The sequence below is a fragment of the Drosophila mauritiana genome, chromosome X, assembly GCF_004382145.1.
Source record: "Drosophila mauritiana strain mau12 chromosome X, ASM438214v1, whole genome shotgun sequence".
Classification (NCBI taxonomy): domain Eukaryota; kingdom Metazoa; phylum Arthropoda; class Insecta; order Diptera; family Drosophilidae; genus Drosophila; species Drosophila mauritiana.
Window position 1 is genome coordinate 5732229 of NC_046672.1, and position 23722 is coordinate 5755950.

Consider the following 23722-nt stretch of genomic DNA (forward strand, 5'->3'; position numbering starts at 1 on the left):
ATACATCACCATCGGTAGCGACAAAAAACAATCGATAGTGAATCAGAATGGTAAAAGCTTCGATACCTTGATTGTAGTATCGAATATTTTCCATCTCTACTGCGAGCGTCAGTGAAGTTCTTCTCTTTGATTTCTGATTCGTCTAGACGTAACTTTAAAATGCTGCTGAAATTGCTGAATATAAATGGCGTGCAGCACCTGTTCGCCTGCACTGAGGGGCAGGATGATGAAACCCTAACTATTCTCGTTCTCCATCCTCGCGAGAAATTGAGTTACTCCGAGACTTTGATGAAACACGATTACCAACAGCGTTTGAAAGTAAGTTTTCCGCATTTTCATGTGGTGAAATTGTGTAAATGAAATACGTTTTTTCGACCAGACGCTCAACGCGCGTGTTAAGTTTCCCGAGGAATTGGTGCGCCTGGTCCTGGTCAACGAGGATCCATTGCATGTCGAACAGCATTTCCAGCACCCATTGAACATCCTCAAGCTTAAGTATGCCATGGCGAATACTGAAGTTTCCCTCAAGTGGGAATGGCACCTGAGACCCATGGATGCCGCACAGGTCAGCAACTGACTTTCGCAGACTCAGTTCCAACAGTTTTATTTGCCATTTATGCCATTATTCCTACAGTTTTATAGCCAAATGTTCTTGAACACAATGTCCACGGCTTCGGGACTGCGGGATCAGATACCCCTTTTACTAGAGATTATCCAAGCCAAGGATAAGGAGCTGAACCAGTATCGCACCGAGGGATGCCAGCTGCGCAGAGGTTAGTTAAGTGCATGTTTGCAAATCGAAAGTTCTAGTGCATTCCCTTCGTTTAGTTACCGTAGAAACTAAGCCCTTTGATCTCGATGCTTTTTTAAATGAGCACAAGGAATTGCTGGACTGTTCCGCTGCGTACCAGAAGGCGCAGAGTATTTTTGTTGCTGATAAGCCATCGGACAATTTGACACCGCTTTCTTCGCCATGTGCAAGGGATGTCGCGCCCCATACTCCGTCAAACGGATACTCTGCTTCTTGGAAGATATCAAGCCCACAAAAAGCTCCTCGCATTAAGTAATATTAGTACTATATGTTCACAATTACAGATTAATAAGATATGTTTTCGAAATTGCAGGAAGCGCAAGGCTCTTGAAATTAATACCAATCATATGGAGCGCAAGGTGATGCAGCGTCGCTCCAATCCGCTTATCGAGTACAGAAGCTCGCAAAGTTCCCAAGAGACAAACGCAAGTGAAATCTTTAAAGTAGAGGACAAGAAGAATGATCTCAGTGATGGCAAAGAGCCATCCACATCATCTGGGCTTTCCAAAGGCTGGTCAGCCAAACTAACCAAAGTAAATGAAACCGTCGGAATTGGTGTATATGAACTTGCATCTCAGGAAGAGTATGCTTATTGTAAAGATGAGGATGCTTCTTCTAAAGATGAGGATGCTTCTTCTAAAGATGCGGATGCTTCTTCTAAAGATGAGGATGGTTCTGCTAAAGATGAGGATGCTTCTGCGAAAGATGAGGATGCTTCTGCTAAAGATGAGGATGCTTTTTCTCAAGATGAGGATACTTCTTCTAAAGATGAGGATGCTTCTGCTAAAGATGAGGAGAACACTAACGCTTCCAACGCTTACAAATTCACCATAAAGAAGGTTGAATCTATTAAAGACTTTTGCGATTGCCCAAAGGCAGTCATTCAAGAACACGAAGTCGGAAAGTCCGAGGGGAATTTAAATGTAACTCTTCAAATTGAGCTGGAAGAGATCAAAGCCGCACTGATTTACTCAACTGCTCGCGTCGTAGAAGCGATCAATAATTTAGAGAAAAAATAATTTGGAAACGATCTCATTCTAAGGGTGCTACAAGCAAAACTTTACCCTTAGTACATACTTTTTTTTTTTTTTTTGAGATAAAAACAAGTCCTCAGTGATAAAAGGATAAAAGACATGATTCCATTTGTTGATTAGGTATTCGTACCTAAGCCCATCGAACAGCAATCAAATGGAACAAAGCACTGTATAGTGTTGTAGATTTTAATAAGACGTCTTACCAAAACACCCTCAGTACACAAACAAGTTGACAAAAACAAGTCCTCAGTGATAAAAGGATAAAAGACATGATTCCATTTGTTGATTAGGTATTCGTACCTACCTACCGCCCATCGAACAGCAATCAAATGGAACAAAGCACTGTATAGTGTTGTAGATTTTAATAAGACGTCTTACCAAAACACCCTCAGTACACAAACAAGTTGAGTTCCACTCCATAGAAGCAGAAACTAAATCCTATCTTTATGGAACATATCGAATGATATTAATATGTGCCAAAATTATTGCCCGGGACTTTCGTGGTCACTTATCGTCCGATTAGTCACTGCTTTCCAACGGTTATAACCTCCTGATCAATGCATTTAATGTTAAATGTTTTTGTTTATATATTTTTTTGATTACTAATAAAATTTATAAAAAATAACCCGTTTACCATTGGAATAAATAATCTATAAACTTTGTCTTATCCCATTTGCTTTAGAATCTTTCAGGTGTTGGACGCCATTAAAAACAAAAGACTCGAAATGAAGAAGGCCGCCAGAATTCTGGGCGTCTCCTATGGCACTCTGTACGGGCGTTACCGCGAGGTCTATGGCTGCCTTAAGCATCCTTACAGGTGCGTTCAAGTGCTTCCAGTTACTGAATGTATGTAGGTTTTAAATCACGTCTTTATTACGATATAGTGGCACCGCCTTCCGGAACTCCGGATCCACCTCGACCAGTCAGATGGGAGTTCAGCCCCGCTTCGATTTGGGATTTCGGAACGGGGGCGTCCTCCCAGCTCAGCTGGGTAAGTAAGATCTACAAATGTGCTGACAAATAATCAACTAACTGGGGAATTAAGTCCAAACCAATCCCTACTTGCAGAGCTGGGCAAGCTGAAGAAGGATTTGAGCGAGCTATGGACACGTCCGCAGATTTGAGGACCAACCAATGCCACAACCATTAAGAAACCGCAGAAAAGCCTCAAACGTCGCCACAGGCTGATCTAGGAATACAACATAAGGATGAAAGACAGCTAGACGAGGCTAGTTTGGATACAAACAATATTTATTACGTACAAAAAATGTATGTTTAAAACAAATATAGTAATATCTATTAAAATATGTTCAAAACGATATTATGTAATTCTTTCCACGGCTCTTTGGATTCAAATTGTGGCGCCAATATAGTTGGCCATCGATACCGATTAAATCCCGATGCCGTCGAACAGCTGCTAGAGCTGGTATGTTTTCGATATGTATACTACAATCCGTTTGCTGAAATAAAGAATATTCCATTTATACTTCTCCTAATGGTTAGTGCAAATAAGTATAGCGTTTCTTTCCACTATTGTTGGGAATCTTTTTACATCACCGTCGATAGTGGCAATTGATTGTGGATCAGTATGGTAAGAATTTGATACCTCGACGGTACTATCGATTCTTTTCCATCTCCATTGCGAGCGACAGTGGAGTTTCTTTCCTTTGATTTCTGATCCTTCTAGACGTATCTTGAAAATGCTGCTGAAATTAGTGAATATAAATGGCTGGCAGCACCTGTTCGCCTGCACTGAGGGGCAGGATGATGAAACCCTAACTATTCTCGTTCTCCATCCTCGCGAGAAATTGAGTTACTCCGAGACTTTGATGAAACACGATTACCAACAGCGTTTGAAAGTAAGTTTTCCGCATTTTCATGTGGTGAAATAGTGTAAATGCAATACATTTTTTCGACCAGACGCTCAACGCGCGTGTGGAGTTTCCCGAGAAATTGGTGCGCCTGGTCCTGGTCAACGATGATCCATTGCATGTCGAACAGCATTTCCAGCACCCATTGAACATCCTCAAGCTTAAGTATGCCATGGCGAATACTGAAGTTTCCCTCAAGTGGGAATGGCACCTGAGACCCATGGATGCCGCACAGGTCAGCAACTGACTTTCGCAGACTCAGTTTCAACAGTTTTATTTGCCATTTATGCCATTATTCCCACAGTCTTATAGCCAAATGTTCTTGAACACAATGTCCACGGCTTCGGGACTGCGGGATCAGATACCCCTTCTACTAGAGATTATCCAAGCCAAGGATAAGGAGCTGAACCAGTATCGCACCGAGGGATGCCAGCTGCGCAGAGGTTGGTTAAGTGCAAGTTTGCAAATTGAAAGTTTTAGTGCCTTCCATTCGTTTAGTTAGTAATCGCCAAAACCCTATGCCTCCTTTAGTGACCGAAGTAACCAAGCCTTTTGAACTCAAGGCTTTTATGGATAAGAACAAGGAATTGCTGGACTGTGCCGCTGCGTACCAGAAGGCGCAGAGTATTTTGACACCGCTTTCTTCGCCATGTGCACGTGATGTCGCGCCTTATACTCCGTCAAACGGATACTCAGCTTCTTCAAAGACATCAAGCCCAAAAGAAGCTCCTCGCATTAGGTAAGATTAGTACTATATGTTCACAATTACAGATTAATAAGATATGTTTTCGCAATTGCAGCAAGCACAAGGCTCTTGAAACCAATCCCAATCATATGGAGCGCGAGGTGATGCCTAGCTCGCATAGTTTCCAAGAGTCAAACGCAAATTTAATCTTAGAAGTAGAGCTAGTGCCAATGGACACGAAGAATGATCTCAGTGATGCCGAAGAGTCTGGGCTTTCCCCAGGAGGGTCGGCCAAACTAACCGAATTAAATGCAACCGTCGGAAATGGTGTATATGAACTTGCATATCAGGAACAGTATGCTTCTTCTATAGATGAGGATTCTTCTTCTGAAGATGAGGATAGTTCTTCTAATGATGAAGATGCTCCTTCTAAAGTTGAGGATGCTGCTTCTAAATATGATGATGACTATGATGATATATCAATATGTTAGCGAAAAAGTAATTTGATCTCATTCTAAGGGTGCTACAAGCAAAACTTTAGCCTTAGTACATACGTTTTTTTTTTTTTTTTTGAGATAAAGACAAGTCCACAGTTATAAAAGGATAAAAGACATGATTCCATTTGTTGATTAGGTATTCGTACCTAAGCCCATCGAACAGCAATTAAATGGAACAAAGCACTGTATAGTGTTGTAGATTTTAATAAGACGTCTTACCAAAACACCCTCAGTACACAAACAAGTTGACAAAAACAAGTCCTCAGTGATAAAAGGATAAAAGACATGATTCCATTTGTTGATTAGGTATTCGTACCTACCTACCGCCCATCGAACAGCAATCAAATGGAACAAAGCACTGTATAGTGTTGTAGATTTTAATAAGACGTCTTACTCTTACCAAAAACACCCTCAGTACACAAACAAGTTGAGTTCCACTCCATAGAAGCAGAAACTAAATCCTATCTTTATGGAACATATCGAATGATATTAATATGTGCCAAAATTATTGCCCGGGACTTTCGTGGTCACTTATCGTCCGATTAGTCACGGCTTTCCAACGGTTATAACCTCCTGATCAATGCATTTAATGTTAAATGTTATTTCTTTATATATTTTTTGGCACGATTACTAATAAAATTGATTACAAAAAACCCCGTTTACAACTAGAATAAATAGCCTTTAAAGTTTGTCTAATCCCAATCAACCAGCTGCCGTGGTGTTCTGGCGTTACCAAATCCATTCCCTCCCATTGAAATCAAAAACGAATTTTGCTCTGATTTGCCATTTGTTTACTTTTATGGCACCCGATTCGAGCCATCGAGCTGTTGTCAATGTGGAGCTTTGGGGCTTTGGCAACATTCAATTTACGCACATTTGGTGATAAGATAAGCCAAAGGCAACCCACAAATAATATCAACTGGCCATGGGTCGGATGGCTCATTGCGGTGGCTCTATTCAAGAAATTCGGTCGATAGTAGCAGCCCCACCTGTATCATTTCGAATTCCCATACTGCCAAGTACCCAAGAGAGATGGCTAAAGTCTGGGCCATAGTGCTGCTCCTAGGGGCACTGGCCTCCGGCGAAAGTGAGTCATAGTTTGATCGCAATCAATCAAAATTACAGGCGAATAGTGATACGAAAGTATTGGTTGTATTTACCTCAACAGAACGAACTAGTAAACGAATTATGGGCGTTCGGTTAAAAGTTATGTGAAAATCGAAGCCTAAAACTATTAAAGTTGGGTAAACCCCAACACTTCACACACATTTTTTTTTTACTTTTTGTTTTGATAAATGGTTGGTATTACCCAAGATAAAGAAACATACCATACTCCAATGTGTATAAAACAATCAATAAGTGGCCAAATTCAACTGCTTTGGAATTCAAAAAAATGTAGTTTCAAAGTGTTCAAAACAGCATTGTAAATATGCCGAATTGGTATATGGTTATGGTAATTACCTTTTTCGATTTAAGCACAAAAGTGAAGGAAATTTTTATTTTAGAACAAAAGAACATTTCTTTTCTATGACACTGACTAATTTTCGGAATTATCCAATTTTGCAAGGAGTGGCAATAATTCACGTTCGATTAGATTGTCTTGTTTTTCCATTCCGCCGAAGCGTTATGAACCGCTCACCATAAACTTTTAAAGTACTTTTTTGTTAAGACAACAATGCCAGCTATCTCCTTGCCCAAGATAAACATATTTATGATAGGTAGTTGACGAGTCTGTAAGGTTAATCAATGTCAATGGATGTTTATCATGGCCATCAGACCGATATTTAATCGTACATTAATTACCTATTTGGCTATACCTATTTCAGGTCTTGCAAGCGAGACGACTGGAAAGATAGAGCCCAAGATCGTGGGCGGCTATGATACGACCATAGAACAGGTGTCGTACCAGGTGTCCATTCGCCTCACCGCCAACGAGAGGAAGAGCTATGGGTCCGGTCACCTGTGCGGTGGAGTGGTCATTTCCCAACGTTTGGTGGCCACCGCCGCCCACTGCTGTTACATGTGCGTGCTGATCCTGCTGCCTCCTTTCACCGCAATGTTCATATGCTAATAGATTCCGATTTCCAGCACCGACAAGAAGAAGTACCGAACTGCTGGCGAATTCGTCCTGGTCATGGGCAGCACCTACCTGACGAGCTCCACCGACCGCACTTTGATGTACTACCTGCAGCAGCTGATCACGCACGAGAATTATAGTCCGGAGGCGTTGACCAACGACATTGCGCTGATGTTCATCAATGGTTACATACCCTGGAATTGGCCAACGGTGACGGCCCTGGCGTTGAACAGCCAACTCGTGGCCACAAACACCGACTGCCTGATCTCCGGATGGGGTCTGCTCCAGCAGGTGAGTCCACAAATGTTTTCCACTGTCAGATGGAATTCAATTCTACGAGTATTCACTGATAAACTGATAAATCTGATAAAATCTCTATAAACTTTCAGAGCGGAACATTTAGTAGTAATACTCTGCAGGCCGCGACGGTGCCCATAGTGTCGTATGCAACCTGTCGCATTTCGTACAATTCGATACCGGTTTCCCAGGTGTGCGCCGGCTATTGGACTGGCGGAGTGGACGCCTGCCAGGGCGACTCCGGCGGACCCATGAGCTGCAACGGAATGTTGGCCGGAATCGTTTCGTACGGCGCTGGATGCGCAGCACCTGGTTATCCGGGTGTCTACACCAATGTGTCGTTCTATTACGATTGGATTGTCCAGAAGAACAACTCCCTCAACTATACCATCTATCATAATGGAGGAGTGCGGCAGGGATCGAATTGGTCCTACCTGGGCATTCTTCCACTCATTGTGGCCTTCCTCTTGGAACTCTGAATCTAGTCAATCGCATAAGTCCGCCAAATAGTCAAAGACTATATTATAACCTAATTTAAACAGCAATTAATTTATTAAATTAATTTACAATTTTATTTTTGACACCTGGGCATTTGTATCATTACAAATACATAGCAAACATCAATGGGCTGTCAGTTTTTTTAAATTTCGAACTTTTTTTGTCGTTTTTCTTATTGAGTTCGATTTTGTGGGATTTGACATGGACGACCACCTGTTGGTGTGGTTGCTGATTGTGGCGACCCACTCCGGAATCACTCAGTCTCAGATTGGCCAACAGACGGCTACAGCCTCGCCCTTTGTGATCCTGCCGAAGATCGTTGGTGGCTACACGGTGACCATTGACCAAGTGCCCTTCCAGGTGTCCGTTCGCCGGCGGTCGATCCACGAGCGGCACTACGGATTGGGTCACGTGTGCGGCGGAGCGGTCATCTCTCAGCGGGTCGTCTGTTCGGCGGCACATTGCTACGCCATGTGGGTGAAATAAGTGAATCGAATCCGTAAGATAAGTGTAACGACGACCTGCATTTTAGAAATACCTCAGTGCCACTGGACTATCGTGATCCCGAGTTATATGTGGTGGTGGCAGGCAGCAGCGCCATCGATCGGACGGACCGCTTCACCCAGGAGTACCTGGTGCAGCGCATCGTTGGCCACAAGGACTACAATGGCAGCACGCTGGAGAACGATATCGCCCTGCTCTTTCTCAACGGATTCATTCCTTGGGAATCGCCGGGGGTGCGGGCAATACCGCTGGCCATAAAAGCACCCGAAGAGGGCACCATCTGCCTTATCCACGGATGGGGCAAGGTCACCATGGTGAGTGACTGGGAACATTCCAATCATGTCGTTATCCGCTATTTATAATTTTCAATTCAGAAGGAGAAATCGGCTTCGCTGCAGCAAGCGCCTGTACCGATCCTCAACAAGGAGCTCTGCCAGGTGATCTACAAGCTGCCCGCCTCCCAGATGTGCGCCGGATTCCTGCAGGGCGGCATCGATGCCTGCCAGGGCGACTCGGGCGGACCGCTGATCTGCGACGGACGTCTGGCCGGGATCATATCATGGGGCGTGGGCTGTGCGGATCCCGGCTATCCGGGTGTCTATACCAATGTGTCGCACTTTCTCAAATGGATCCGGAGGGCCAACGCTTCGCTGGACTACTCCGATTACCGGCATATACCGCCGCTAAATCTGGCTAGCCGCAGATCGTTGTCTTCCAGTAGCTTGGGCATTGGTGTTCTGGCGCTTGCCATGAGCCTTCGTCTTTGACGATGGGACAACACAATAAATTGCTTGCTCTTCTCTGTCCTACAACTGATTTATCTAATCTTGGCGAGGAGGCACCCACTTGTAGATTGTCCAATAGTTGACGATGATCGACGGCATTGATGACATCAGAGGATGGGTTCTGGTTCGGGCTACAGGGTACATTGGAATCTTTTGAAATTGAAGTTAGAATGCCATTTTTCAAACATTTTTCCAGTGACCCATTTGCTTTTTTCCAATAATATCTATATACGCCGCAAATGTAGGCAATAAATTGAGCAATCCCCATTTTTCGATAGTTTATGTTTTTATATAGTTTTTATGGTAATGCAAATAGCATTTATTGGAACAAGATAAATGGCTGTTAATTGATAATAACCCAAATTCATGAATGAGTAACTTTTGATTGGTACGTTTTGCATTTTTTGAGTTGCCTTAAATTGTTTATTTAACAAGTTACCCGAAGTCAATATTGTTTGCACATGACGCCACGAGTTCATGTAATATCATAATTAAAAATGCACACTGGACGCTAATTTCGCATTTAAGATCGAAGATATATGGGGACTGACTTGAGAATTATTAGGAAATTCGGCTGACAAATGATTGGGGAGCTATTGTCTGATATACAAGACCGTTGAACCACGTTAAACAAAAAAACAAAAATAAATAAATAAATAATTGCAATATATATGAATAATTGAATACATAAGGGTAAAGTTGCGTTTTTAAAAAAATGAAATTTATATAATTATTTATAAGCCAGGAAAATCCAAAGATCTTACCAAGATACAAAGATCGCCATTAATTAGATTTGGGCAAACTATTCAGAAAATCCACTGGGTAACTACCGTTTTTCAAGGGCCTCATAAATCGGTGTGGTAAACCCAAAGATTGGAAAATCCAGCGGTGGCACTTAAAACTAAAGGCTGCAGTTCGTCACACCCGGACGGAGGTCTTCGGTTCTCCGGCGATGACAAGTCCGTCCGGTGTTTTTTGTGGTGTTCTATTGAATTGTACGATGTCTATTGATTAGATTAGGATGCCAGATTTTTATTTTGGCGGCGATATTGGACAACTGGGCTCGGCTCCTTCATTAGTTGGTACCGCCACGTCGAGGAGTTAGCATATAGATTGGCAGAATGATCGGATTGGGACAACTTTTGGCGGTAGCCCTTCTTCTCACTTTCTTGCCAGCGGGCTTGAGAGGTTTGTGGAGATTTTGGACTATTTGGAATATTTTCTAATTGAAACCCCGATTTGTTTTAAATCAGGTGCCACGACACGAGCCCACTTGGACACGAAGGCCATCCGTCCGAGATTCAGCACAGATCCTGGCAGGATTATCAATGGAACAGAAGCCTCTCTGGGCGCCACCAGGCATCAGGTGGGCATTCGCAAGGCCCTCAACGATGGCTACTTCTTCGGAACCGGGCACCTCTGCGGTGGATCTCTCATCCGGCCGGGATGGGTACTCACCGCCGCCCATTGCTTTGTGGAGTAAGTGGGTCTATTTCTAACTATTTTGGTTTACTCAATGAGAATGTTCCCTAAAATAATGTGCAATTCATATGCAAATCAGGCAAAGAGGTGGAAGAGTTTGGAATCCACATTAAATTGTTCAAATTATGGGCTACAGAAATGTGACTTTTGGGTCACCTTTTAGCTTAGAGATTGCCAACATGAGATAGTCTTAAGAATTCCTTGAATTTGATTAGAATTAACATGCATTATAACTAGCTATTCGTTCTTATCATATATTTTTCCTTGCCAGTCAGATTATTTACGACGGCACTTTCGTGCCCAAGGAGGAGTTCATCGTGGTGATGGGCAACCTGGATCGCTACAATCGCACCAACACGCTGACATTCACGATCGAAGAGCGCATAATGCAGCTGGATAAGTTCGTCCTGGCCACCTACGACAAGGACATCGCCCTGCTGAAGCTAAATGGTACTGTGCCCACCGGACATCCGACCATTCGTCCAATTGCCCTCAGTCGGTTTGCCATACCGGAGGGCGTCGTCTGCCAAGTGACGGGCTGGGGCAATACGGAGGATGGCTTTATCTCCGACATCCTGATGACCGTCGATGTGCCGATGATCAGCGAGGAGCATTGCATCAATGACAGCGACCTGGGCCACCTGATCCAGCCGGGAATGATATGTGCCGGTTATTTGGAGGTGGGCGAAAAGGATGCCTGCGCCGGCGATTCCGGCGGACCATTGGTGTGTCAAAGTGAATTGGCCGGCGTGGTTTCCTGGGGTATTCAATGCGCCCTGCCCAGATTACCGGGTGTGTACACACAGGTGTCCTACTACTACGACTGGATACTAAAGAATATGGGTGAGGATGGTGAAGGAAGTGGTGATGACGGAAGTGGTGACGCCGGAAGTGGTGACGACGGAAGTGGTGATGACGGAAGTGGAGATGACGGAAGTGGAGATGACGGAAGTGGTGACGACGATGATGGAAGTGGTGATGGTGGTGGTGCCATGGCCGCCGTGGCCGGAACTCTTACTCTTCTTCTGCCCGGAATTCTCGCTCTGAGACTAATTGCTACACAGTTCTAAAAATATTTTAATAAAAAACTATTTAACCTTAGAACTAAACATGTGTTTTTAAAATTTATTTCTTTATTTCTTTTAGCAATAACGTGATAGATAAGAAGGGTTTTTATTAGAAATGTTCTAGACTTATCTTTGCCCTTTTTATACCTTTTGATAGTGTATATATAATATAATGTAGATATAATTATTATTATTATTATTTGGATGAATACCCTTATTGTACATAGCTAATTTTTATAGACCACATGTATCGGATACTCCAACCATTCGTTGCACAAAACTGTAGTCTACTTCTAGGCGGTTTCAAGATGTTTAAAGCAGAGAACTGCAGCCCGCCACTGGCACTCTACGTCCACCCGATAAACACTCGGTACTCTAGGCACCCCGTGTTTTTTGACACCCTACTTGCGGCAACACAAAATACTCGAGTGTTTTACCAACGTGGTGTTATTGTTACGAGTAAAAAAACCACCCGAGGCCTGCTGCGCAATCACCGTTTGGGTGAGTGGACGCACAGTCAACGATCGGCCGCACGTCATTTTTTGTATGCGGGCTGCAGTTCTCTGGTCATTTTTTGTACGCCTAAAATTTGTATGGGAGGAAGCGTGACGGGTATAAGAAATGAAGGGTAAAAGGGAATACCCAAGAAAAATTTCGTGCTCATGTCTTTGCTCTTCAATGGGTGCCACCCGTTTCGAATCATTGCCTTATTAATTTTTCACACGTCGCTAGCTGAATACTCTACTGACAAATAATCTTACATAAAGTCATTTTTTAAATGAATTTTGTGACATTAAGTACATAGATTCGGCTATTAGCATTATTACTATTACTATTATTTTTACTATAATCTATATTTAAATAATAATAACGTTAATAATATATAATAATATATAATATAATATAAATATATATATAATATAATAATTAAATTACATATATATATATATTAATAATATATAATATAATAAAATATAATATAATATATATAATTATAATAATATATAATAATAAGATGAAGGGCATATTTTACAAAGTATTTGACAAAGTCTAGAGCCACGCCGAAAGAATAGTGTGTAAACGTATGGAGTGTAAAACGTATGGAGTTACGCATCTTGTCTGTGACTCAGTTAGTCGACCACCAGACAAGACCACCCGAGTATTTTTAGAAACACCCGAGTATTTTTGGAAACACCCATGTGTTTAACGGTAAACCCATAAGTGTTTTTCTCACTCATCCCTTTTTAGGCAGTGTGTGATCGGCACCCGCGACGCAGAGCACCGTATTGATTCGGGTGCGCGCACAACGGGGTGTCTTGTCTGCATGTTCAGATTTATACTGTGTGTTTGTAAGTACCCGCGATGTGCGTGGCGGGTAGCACCCGCACACAAAATTGTAGGGTGTGAGTCGAGTGGTAAAAAAGTGCCACCCTTGCAGTTCTCTGGTTTAAAGCACCTAGTTTAGCATACTGGCCATATAATCCGCAATTGCTCAGTTATCAGCGAATTTGCTGTTAGTTAACTAAAAATAGTTTACGGCGCAGAAAAGGAACTTGATTTCACTAGCTCGATGAATGGGAGTGACCACCTGATATCGCTAATCTTTATGCCACCAGACGGTCAGGGACTCGAGGAATGGAGTCCGTGACTGCATATGGATCGGTATACTCGTAAGTAAATCCAGTTTGACTTATCAAGCGATGTGGCTCTTAAAACCTGCAGACAAGGTCATTGAGTCCAGCTGCATTGGGCAATCGAGAGTATAGTATAGTATAGTATAAATATCTGTATCTGTCGCTGCGATTATGATTCGACTTACATAAGTAGCTCAACCGAAGGTTGTGTTACAGCACTATAAATCTTAGCGATCGGGTAATACCACCTGGTTTTGGAATGTGCACAATCGATCCTTATCAGCCACGTTCTGCGTTGTAATCAGCTTCCCGTTTAGGTTCGAGTCAAGTTGGTTATACATATAGTTCTCGAAAAGAAGGGGCAGTTTCCGCCACACTTTTTGGAGAAGGGAGTGGCACTTCTAAATGGAAAAGAAACTTTGTTTGATTCACCACGTATCTCAGGTTTCTCAAGGGTATATTCAATTTACAATAATAGTACTAGTAAACCATGTCAAATTACTGATTTTTCCTTGCTGAGTGCTTTCCATAAACTAACTAATCGGCAAAAATAGTTTTCTTGGAACATATTTTTACCTCTAAGCATTCAGCATTATCAGAAAGTTGATAGTCGAGTATTTCCAAGGATTCGTTAACAATAATCATAACTCAAACCGATCGAATTCACACACACACACACTGTAATCCTGTCTTCACAGCATAAACAAATTCGCCGGAATACGTGTGAATTAAAATAATAATCAAAATAATTATGATTACTGGCACTGCGTTCTTATCGATTCCCATGGAGTGTGTGAGTGAGCGAGTGTTTGTTTATTATTCGTTGCGATTGAGTTCGATTCGTTCGATTCGATTCGATTCGATCCGATTCGGCTATTTAGCAGTATTGGTGCCTGGGTCGTATGTTGCTATTGCTTTATCGCCCGACATCGGACGCGAAAACAACAACAACAATCGGGACTCACGAAACCAAAACAAAAAATTATGGAATTATCTAAGAACGCTTTGCGAATTTGCGTTTGTTCGATTTAGGAAAGAAGCTCGCGCTACAATTTCTTCATTCAACGATCGGAGCTCACGACAGGTGAATCGAATCGTGAGCGCTCCACCGGTGATAAAATACTTTGAATCGCATCGATCTTCGATCTTCGATATTCGGGATCAGCTATTTTTTTTTTTTTTCTATATTTTTGCTTGTGAATTTTGTGTAACGCGGATACCTTGCTGCAAAATGCAATTGAACGATCATTGGCGAAAGATTGTGAAGACGCTGATCTTCGCATTTCTATGCACTGAAATGCAAACGAGTAAGTACCTCTCAGATATTAATGAGTGCATTTGGGATGAATCTTTTGCCGTGAGATACTTTAATAAAACAAAAAAATTGCATCCAAAGTTAAGTAAATGGATGGTAACTAACTTGGATGAAAATTCGGTTCTATGTATAAATACCAATAAGTGTAGGCTTATATGATAAACACATTTCTGACTAATACAAAATATACATTTAGTTAGAAAGTGCTTAGATTTTCATGCTTGAATCGATTGTGCTTTCCAATGGGCACTTGATCAGTTATAGCATGAAAACTGATAGAGGAAACTTCAAAAGAAATTGCAAGTAAGCAAATGCAATGGTTATAAGTATCTTATGGATTGCACATAACAGTGATTATATCATGGAATCTGAGAAATCAGAGAAATTTTCGAATTTGATTGAAACTTTTATAGCTCACTGTATTTTTCGCTATTAAACAAGCATTGCAAACAATTGTTTTGATGACCCTAAAGATCAACTGATTACCGAAATTATTCTAAATATAAATTTCAAGTAGCCGTAAATTCTAATATTATACGTTTTACAATGGCAAATTCGCTTGCTTCAATGAAACGTGAGCCATTCATTACGCTGGCTTATTTATTTATGATATCAGTAATATCAGTAAATTTATAAAACTAAAGTTCATTATGTACCACAGTACCTAGTGTATTTGGCCATAATCCCACGATTATCCAAATTGCTGACCGCCCTTAGTGCGTCACTTTAAATTGATCAATTGGCTATCCATCATCGCGTGATCGCTCCAAACTTCCGGGGTAAATGGTTTGGAGTGGGTTTAGTTCGATTCGATTGGGTTTAGCTTAGTGGGCCCGTGGCCGGGTCTAAAGATACCATACTATCATATCTGTGATCACGCCGGGAATGGCAGTGGTGGCCTGATCGGGTCGAATCCGGGGCTTGTGCACTGGCCAGCAGTTGATATCAGGGAGCGATCGGGGCGCTGACCAGGCGACGATTGCTGATAGCTGGTGGTGGTGGGTGATAACGCCAACTGCACTCGGAGACTGTTTCCATGGGGGGATCGGATCCGATCGGATCGGATCTCGATTGGCGCGCTTATCAGCCTTCCTGCTTAACCTTCACCTCGGCAGTTTATATGTATTAATTACCTGCTCTATCCGCAGCCTACACCCATCGTGATTTGGCCGCCAAACGTGGTATTGGCCTGGCCGAAATGGATGCCATTGCGGCTCCAAGTGGAAAGGATGGTTTCCAGCCGGAGATGATGGCTCCACACCAGGCATCCATACGACTGTTGACCTTGGAACGGGACTACTTCGGCAAGGGGCACATCTGTTCGGGCGCTTTAGTGGCGCCCTCTGTTGTGCTGACCGTCACTAGCTGCATCTTCAGGTGAGATTTGTTACATTTGTATCTTTTTATTCCCGAGCTGTTATCCTACAATTTAATTCACCTTACAGCCAAGTGAAGAAGTCATACTACCATCCATCAGAACTGCGAGTTGTGCTCGGAAGCCCCCAGAGATTTGCGCACAATGAGCAGGCACTCGTATTCGGAGTGACCCACATCCACCAGCCTCCAAAGGACCTGGCCCTTGCCATTCTTATGCTGGATAAGGATGTGCCTGAGAATCTTCCATATATTCAAGCAATTGGTCTACCCATTCCTGGAGCCACTTCCATCCTCAACTCGGAGCACCATAATCTTCTGCAGATTAACACCTGGGGCTATGATGGCGATATTCGCGAGCTGCACCATCTGGTCACATTGAATGCCACCCACACATCCTGTCATCAGCATCAGAGTAAATCGCAAAGGATTTGTGTCCAGCCGGAAACCAGCAACTACATTCGTGGCCGGCTTTACATGGATGCCGGTGCTACGCTGACGGAACGGGATCGTTTGTTGGGCCTAAGAACCATCGACGGAGCCTTTGAGGACGTGGCCAGCCATGTGGAGTGGATACTGGCCCAGATTGGGGACGGTGGCAATCAGAATAGCTCGATCTGGGGCATCCTGGGATTCTTGGTATTCACCGGCTACGTGATCACCATCAGCAGAAAGAGCTTTTCAACCTAAGATGCCTTGAGAGGGGGCTAACGATCTGAATCATGAGGGAAACTAGCCAAGTAAGATATCCAAGGCCTTTCAGTAGTGTAAGGCCGAGGAGTGTGATAATCTCGATCCGATCCAATGAGTGGCATAATCTTCTTAAGCCACATTAGCACATTTAACTACATTTAACTATGCTGTCAAAATGTGTTAGTAAGATATAAGTCCAATGATATATGTTAACTTCGCGTTCCCAAAGAAATAATACAGTTTTGCTTCAACAACAATAAACAATTTATTAAGATACATAGAATAAACATAATTATGTACAGTACAAATACACATAGATTACAATATGGTACAGATTTCAGCCCAGTAGGGCTTTCACTAGACTACATTCCCCTTTTTTTCCGCAGAGCAACAGAATCGGGGTCTCGGCGGATTCCAGTATTTGACCAGATTTCACCAGTGACCACGCCCACTGGTCCTGTTTCTTAATGCCAAACGTACGCTGTTGCCAACCGCCCACTTGATTATAGCTGAAGAGGTAGAAGTGCTCTTCCTCCGGCTGCGTTACTACCAATAGGTATTGTTCATCTCCAACTTTGAATGGAGTTAGTTGTTGAATGCGCTCCTGGAAGCTCAACTGCTGGATGGGCTCAAAGTGAATTTCCGCGGAGTGAGAGTTCCGTTTAAAGATTGCTATGTGGCGACAACCCAGGCAGCTGACCAGAAGTTGGTTTCCCTGCATCTCTGCCAGGTCATAGGAGCCCTGGATCAGTTGAAGCATTTTGAAGTTATGATTTAAGGGATCCCTACAATGGATGGCCAGGACAGGACGATGATTACTCATGCCACTGGTGAGTATTAGATCCTGTCGGGACTCTACCCCCATTCGAACCAACTTCATAAGGCGCCCATCTGCTGGTAGCAGGGATTGCCAATCGGTGAGACTACAGTTGCTCCTCTTCAGACGCAGGACACGAACTTCCTCGTCGGTGCCCAAGAGCAGCAGCACCATCTCCCCCATTTCCAGCAGTTCCATGGCTTCCACTGATTGACGCATTCCCAGCGTATGTGTTTCATTACGGCAACTAATTCGGATCCTGCTGCGCAATCTTCGGGCTGGGCGATGACAGTGGTTCTGCACCTTCACGCGGATATCTCCGGAGTGAAGTCTCATCAGTTGATTGGACACACTCGAGTTGGCCAGGAGGACGCGACGTTCGGGGATCAGGAGCTTGGCTTGTAAAGTCCTACGCTGACAGGGAGCAGAATAACCCAAGGGCAGGCTCACCTGCAGTTCCGAAGATCCCTTAAAAGGGCCTTTTACCCAAGTAGACTCCAGACCTTCGGTGTCGTGATCCAGGTAAAGTAGCCTCCTAGACGAGCTTTGATTGCCCAATGCTAGAAGTTCTTGGAGCTCCTCTAACGGATTGCTTTGCACTTCCATCGCTCGCATTCGATTGGGAATTTGACTTTGAAGTCCTGCCAAAACTAGTCCTCCTGGGAAGAGAGCTTTGTCCAGAACTAGACTATCGATATTGTAGTCCTTGTTTCGAAATATGCTGCCCCTGAAACTTTCGCTAAGCTCACGTCCATTCAGATTCATCACATGACCGGGTCCAGTGAACTCCACTCCTCCACGAAAAGTCTTGGCACCCGTGATGCTCTGCGTCCGATTGTTATGCCGAAACACCAAGTTATCCAATTGAATGCCATTGATAGAACGTAGAAGAGGCTTTCCACCCAGCTGGAGGTGCTCAAAAGTCAGTGATCCGAATACCTCCAACGCGTCTCCCTTTAAGGGAATGCGATGTTGTAGGAAGTAGTCCAGATTCATGTTGTTTACGGTTTTCAGATTCAGGTCCTGTTCGACTAAGAGGTTCTTGAACGTTACGGGTGGCCAGGATTGCCCCTTGCCCTGCTGGTATATACTTTCTATCGGAGCTCCATTCACTTCTGGATACTCCAGTTGAAGTTTGCCTATTTTGGGAGCCTGATGAAAGTGAAGATCCGCTGCAATGGCTTCTCCGCTGGAGAGGCGGTACAGTGAGGCATTAAATCGTCGTATATCGATTCCGTTTACCAGCTCAAAGTGTGCATCCTGCTCCAAATGTAGGGTATTAGCTCTAACTAATCCCAGTAGCTCTTGCGGAGCTGTTATCACCTGGGTTTCGTTTGTGGGGCTCCGGCGGAGTAGGGCATCTTCGGCCAAGTAGGTGAAGTTAAGATCAATTGGCAGGGACTGCTTGCTTTGGATGTCCTTTAAGTAGGGTTTCTTTAGTAGAACGTGTCCGGAAATGGTCTGGTTGCCCTCTCTCCTGACTGCATGCTGGCGTAGGTAGTCTAGCTGGGATTGGGACTGCTCTTCACCATCCCATAGAGCATCGCCGGTGACTATCAAATTCCGCCAGGGAAGTTGCTGCACTTGCTCCACTCGTTGCTTGATATCCTTTAATACTGCCTCATTGACAAAGGGACACTTTAGGCTGCCATTGATGTTCAGTTGCTTTAGGTAGATATCTCCTTTTAGTTCTAAGTCTTTGCGTGTGTCTATAAATTCTTCCTTGGGTACCCCATTTATTCGATTTACATCCACATTGGTGGCCATCATGCGGTCGAAAGTGTAGGCACCACTGATTTGCTGGGGTGTCATTCGCAATAAGGTGTTGTCGAGCAGGGAACTCAGATCCAAATTATTGATGTGAGGAGTTTGCAGGGCATCATTTATTTGGACATCAGCCATGAATGTCATTTTACCCCGTATTTCCGCATTGGAATCAGATCTTACCAGGCGATCTAGGTACTCGTCCCATTGGATTCCATTAATGTTCTGCACTTGGAGAGCCTTGTCAAACCGTACATTTCCTTCGATCAGTAGTTGCTTGTGAAGAAGTAGGGGCTGTTGACCATCCTCCGAAATTTTGGACAGCAGTTCATCGAAGGGCAATCCATTAAGTCGCCGAAAATGAAGATTCTCCAGATGTGGGATTTCTGTTAGTTCGAGGCGTTGCAGGCTGATATCGTGACCAAGCAGCTGTTGCAATGGCAATCCATTAAGATGACTCACATTCAAGTGATCATGAACGTTGATATCATTCGCCACCACCACACGGGCAAAGGTCTTCGTACCCGTAAAGTTTTGGGTGGTGTTTGATTTCAGCACTATTTCACTAACTGGTACTCCGTTTATTTCATTGGCTTGAAGTGCTTGAACAGTCAAAGGTGCCTGGAAGTGTTTATGCCCCGTGATATTAACCACGTCTCCATGACTCACTGCATCCTTTGCGATCTCCGCCAAACGGGAACTGTAATCCCTGCAAATAACATTGCCCAGTATGGTTGCATTCATAAAGATGATGTGTAGAGTGTTATTTGGGTGAGTATGTATGTTCTGCTGTCCTCCGCTTAGGAGATGATCCCTCACAGGATGTCCCTCAATATAACTGGTGGTCATTGAGGGAACACTAACTCTGGCATGTCCAAAGGTCAAGTTAGTGAGGTTCTGCGGAAAGACTCTTGTTATTAAAGTGAATTAAATGAAGATGAATCTCAACCTGTGGCGTGTGATCTAGAAGGTACGTAGATTGTATATCTTTTCTGGCGAGAGATTGATTTCCGAGGACTATAAGTGAGTTTGCCGTGTCCCGCAGGACATTTCTGACCGTCAGGGAACCGCGGATGGTTACCCTGCCCGTGTAGTACTGTTGAAGACGTTGTTCCATTGGATCGTCGAGTTGTCTGGGCTGCGGCTGCCACTTGCTCGTAGTGCCCACCAGAATGTCACCCGAAACACTCATCTGATTAATGCGAACAGGAGCTGAAAAATAAGGATTTGTTAAATGCTTTAATGGAATATATCGAGGAAGATACTAACTTTTTATCCATGTATCATTGCTACCGCGATGAAGTACATCGTGCGCAAAGTTAAGTCCATTCACTTGCTGAGCCTCCAAACGCGGAGCAAAGAAGGCGGACATGTAGATATTCGAACTGATCACCTGGGCACGCCGCAGATTAAAGAGACGATCCACCACGAGTCCGTTGAGCAGAGGTGTCTTTAGACTGTTCACCCGGACTCGCGATTGCATAACCAAGCGTCCTTCTATCGAAGTGTCACGACTGCGCAGGAAGAGCGAGTCCAAAAAGTCCTTCCACTGCACTCCGTTTATCAGTTCCACTCGGAGATGACGAACTACACATTCACTGCCACTGGTTTCCTCAGGCTTAATCTGGGCACCACTGGAGTTGCGGAAATCTTGGGGAGTAACCAATTGATTTGCTTTAAGCTTTTTGGTCTGCAAAGGACTGTTTCTGATGGTCAACATAGGTGGTTTTGAGTTATCCAAAATGTGGCCTGTAAATTAGGAAAAAAAAAAAGAAATGTTTATATAATATTCTATTCCTGAATTCCCATACTTGCCTGAAATTAGCTGACCCTTGTAGATAAGATTGCCGACGCGCAATCGTCTCGCTTTGAGTGTCTCCGGCTCACCGTTCTCGTTTCCTGTCCCAAAAGAGCGAGTGGTTCGCCTGGTCTGGATGGCTTTAATTCGTTGACGAAGTTCCTCCAAGCGCTGCTTTAATTGGGTTGGCGTGCGCAGGTGTTCGTCCACCAACTGAAGTCTTCCTATGTGTCCTTGCTGCACCAGATGCAGTGGCTTATCGAGGTGGATGGCCGATTTACGTTTTAAGATGTCCACAAGGTTTCTCAGGTTTTCTGTAGAGGAACGACGGCGCAGCAGGAGGCCACGTAAGGCATTGATGGACTCCTCGAACTCGTGACGATGCAATTGGACCACACTTAGATCTGTAAAGGCACTAGTTTAAAATTTGCACCACAGAGTTAAATTAAATGTACCTTCATCTGGAGCAGCGCCCACTTGGTTGGAGGTTTCTTCCACGGCACCCAATTGCACAGTTCGGATCAGATCACTCGAGGATCTTCGATAGGCCAGCAAAAGGAAGGTCTCATTGCGCAAGTTTTTGTGAATAAGTAATCCACTTGGATCCGCTTCTCCAGCCACCTGAAATCCACTATAGCAATCCAGGCGAGTGGAGCTGAAGACGATCACCTCGCCATTGGCACGGGCACCGATCAAAAGGTGACCCTTTTTGGTGGCACTCAATCGACGGAAACTCAAATCCTTTCGAGCATGCTTTCGGTACACCACAAATTGTCCATCCACCATTCGGAAGAAAATACACGAGGCAGATGCGGAGGAACTACAGGCGAAAAGGCAGTTCCTCCCGTGAAATCTGGCAGCCTGGACAGTTTGCGCCTGAACTGTCAAAGCCTGGCGATGTTGCAGGATACGGCTGTTTCGATCCAGCTCGTAGACAGTGAGCACCAGCTAAATGGAAACAAAAATGAATTGAGAACCATCTATACTATAGAGAGGTGTATCACCTTTGACTGGGAACCCTTTAAAGATCGGCCAAAAATGATATAAAGTGGCTGACGACCAACCACTTGGAGAACGCGAATGGCGGGTAGAGTGATCTCCTCGAGGGGATTAAAGTAGGTGTCCAGCCACTCAAAGGTTCTGTGAGGAAGTCGTCAATATTATGATTGAATAATGAATCAATTTTAAATTTAAAATGTACGGCAATCCCCACCTGCATTTGCTGTGTGATCTGGTATGATTGGAGGCCACTAGGAGGAGCACCTGATCTCCACTGGGTTTCAGAAGGTGCAGCTGTAGGAAAGCACCTGGCAGCGAGAACTCCTGCAGGGGCTCAAAGCTCAGCAGTGTGGCTGGATCTTCGGAGAGTAGCAGTTCCTTGGGCAGCTGGTAAACCTCCATTGAGTCATCCAGAACAATGGCAAGGAGCAGGAACTCCCGCCAAGCCACTACCTCTGCTCCGAGAGCTCTGCGACCACTGACCTGGCCCGCCAAGTTACCAAGCGGCACTAGACGCCTCTCGCCAGTGGCCACGTGCAGCTGAAAAATCTCGTGACCATGGAGCAGTAAAAGTAGATCCTCTTCCGGTTCGCGGAGCACAAAGAGTGGCCTCTCATGGCGCACCATCATGTCCACAAAGGGCAGACGGATTTCTGGACCAGAGCTACTGCCATTCAATCCATTGCGACAGGAACTGGGCAGCAGTTGGGCAGCACTCGGATCTCCAGCGACTTCTGCGGCTGATAATTCACTTCGTACTTGGACTATATAGCTATTTAACACTAAGACACTAAATAATGCTGCACACACGCCTGGCGAAATCATTTCGCAAGGATTGCAGGGACTATTGTATACAGTGATACTAAACTACAATGATGTGTTCACTCCATTCACATGGCAGTTTACTTTTGGTGTGCCACTTCCCTTGTTCGTAACTGTAAACCAATCTCTACTTCGTAGAGAGCTCTACTATAACAGTAAATTGAATAGGAATGCTGTGAATGACAGAAAGCGCGCAAAAGACAAAAACTCATCGCACAGTGGTTGTTATATCGGTACAGTGGAATAATCAGAGTTACTATATATAGAGTGAAATATATTTTAATAGTTCCTGGTTTTCGGATTTGGGCTCGCAGCCTGAATGTAGGCAACGGAAAGTGATTCCATTTGTGCGCTCAACGAGCATTTTCCCATGTGTCGCATTAGTTTTCCCCGATTTTCTCGGCACTCGTCAGTCAATCCGCGTCTCTCCGTCCTGCTTTCTCCGCCAGCAGCAGTGACACCTTGGACTGGGAATTAAATTTTTCGTAGGGGGTTGGGCAGTGGGGAATGGGGCATATAAGGCTGGGGATCTAAAAATAAGGCAGACAAACTTGGAGAGTGTCTTCGACGTTTCTGCTGAATCAATCAGCTTCGATCATTAGTCGAGGTCATTAAAGACATTAAACCTCGCGCCTCAAAAAAAAAAAAAAAGATAGAAAGGAAGAAAGCATTTAACACGGAAGAGGGAATCGCATAAAAATAAATATATGTATATGTAGGTATGTACATACATATGTGAAATAATTTGGGGGCGGAATGGGCCTTACCCAGTCACCCATAAATCCGCAGCTTTAACCTAAAAGGTGGCCACATTTGTACTTGCAGTTAAAGCGGATTTAAGGCACATATAAATATGTATTAATAGGTGTACGAGAGGAAAATGGTATTCATGTCATTG

The 23722-nt window shown here is 44.0% G+C and overlaps 7 protein-coding genes across 8 annotated transcripts; 6 read left to right on the forward strand and 1 right to left on the reverse strand.

The window, feature by feature from the left end:
• Positions 1-93: 93 nt before the first annotated feature.
• Positions 94-2253, forward strand: LOC117146917. The gene is made up of 5 exons (XM_033313544.1): positions 94-318; positions 380-565; positions 635-773; positions 829-1063; positions 1125-2253. Exons 1-5 carry the CDS (start codon positions 160-162, stop codon positions 1828-1830), a joined length of 1425 nt encoding a protein of 474 aa, XP_033169435.1. The 5' UTR covers positions 94-159; the 3' UTR covers positions 1831-2253.
• A 1220-nt stretch (positions 2254-3473) lies between these two features.
• LOC117146919 lies at positions 3474-5104 on the forward strand. The gene is made up of 5 exons (XM_033313547.1): positions 3474-3704; positions 3766-3951; positions 4021-4159; positions 4248-4455; positions 4517-5104. The coding sequence occupies exons 1-5, from the start codon at positions 3546-3548 to the stop codon at positions 4890-4892; spliced, it is 1068 nt and encodes a 355-aa protein (XP_033169438.1). The 5' UTR covers positions 3474-3545; the 3' UTR covers positions 4893-5104.
• A 553-nt stretch (positions 5105-5657) lies between these two features.
• Positions 5658-7846, forward strand: LOC117146921 (trypsin eta). 2 transcript variants are annotated; one of them, XM_033313550.1, is made up of 4 exons: positions 5658-5985; positions 6725-6920; positions 6987-7266; positions 7365-7846. In XM_033313550.1, exons 1-4 carry the CDS (start codon positions 5931-5933, stop codon positions 7749-7751), a joined length of 918 nt encoding a protein of 305 aa, XP_033169441.1. In that variant the 5' UTR covers positions 5658-5930; the 3' UTR covers positions 7752-7846. The 2 variants fall into 2 exon arrangements, with proteins under 2 accessions (XP_033169441.1, XP_033169440.1); XM_033313549.1 differs by having other exon boundaries at positions 5658-6920.
• A 53-nt stretch (positions 7847-7899) lies between these two features.
• Positions 7900-9100, forward strand: LOC117146920 (trypsin). Its single transcript, XM_033313548.1, has 3 exons — positions 7900-8243; positions 8303-8588; positions 8649-9100. Exons 1-3 carry the CDS (start codon positions 7972-7974, stop codon positions 9039-9041), a joined length of 951 nt encoding a protein of 316 aa, XP_033169439.1. The 5' UTR covers positions 7900-7971; the 3' UTR covers positions 9042-9100.
• Positions 9101-10150: 1050 nt separating this feature from the next.
• LOC117146918 (trypsin-2) lies at positions 10151-11611 on the forward strand. The gene is made up of 3 exons (XM_033313545.1): positions 10151-10247; positions 10313-10538; positions 10813-11611. Exons 1-3 carry the CDS (start codon positions 10181-10183, stop codon positions 11609-11611), a joined length of 1092 nt encoding a protein of 363 aa, XP_033169436.1. The 5' UTR covers positions 10151-10180.
• Positions 11612-14293: 2682 nt separating this feature from the next.
• On the forward strand, positions 14294-16899 carry LOC117147741. The gene is made up of 3 exons (XM_033314741.1): positions 14294-14549; positions 15706-15934; positions 16003-16899. The coding sequence occupies exons 1-3, from the start codon at positions 14474-14476 to the stop codon at positions 16619-16621; spliced, it is 924 nt and encodes a 307-aa protein (XP_033170632.1). The 5' UTR covers positions 14294-14473; the 3' UTR covers positions 16622-16899.
• A 29-nt stretch (positions 16900-16928) lies between these two features.
• On the reverse strand, positions 16929-22901 carry LOC117147740. Its single transcript, XM_033314739.1, has 7 exons — positions 22217-22901; positions 22008-22143; positions 21459-21951; positions 21021-21407; positions 20475-20954; positions 20155-20417; positions 16929-20102 (listed from the first exon to the last, which is right to left on the reverse strand). Exons 1-7 carry the CDS (start codon positions 22825-22827, stop codon positions 16962-16964), a joined length of 5511 nt encoding a protein of 1836 aa, XP_033170630.1. The 5' UTR covers positions 22828-22901; the 3' UTR covers positions 16929-16961.
• Positions 22902-23722: the final 821 nt, after the last annotated feature.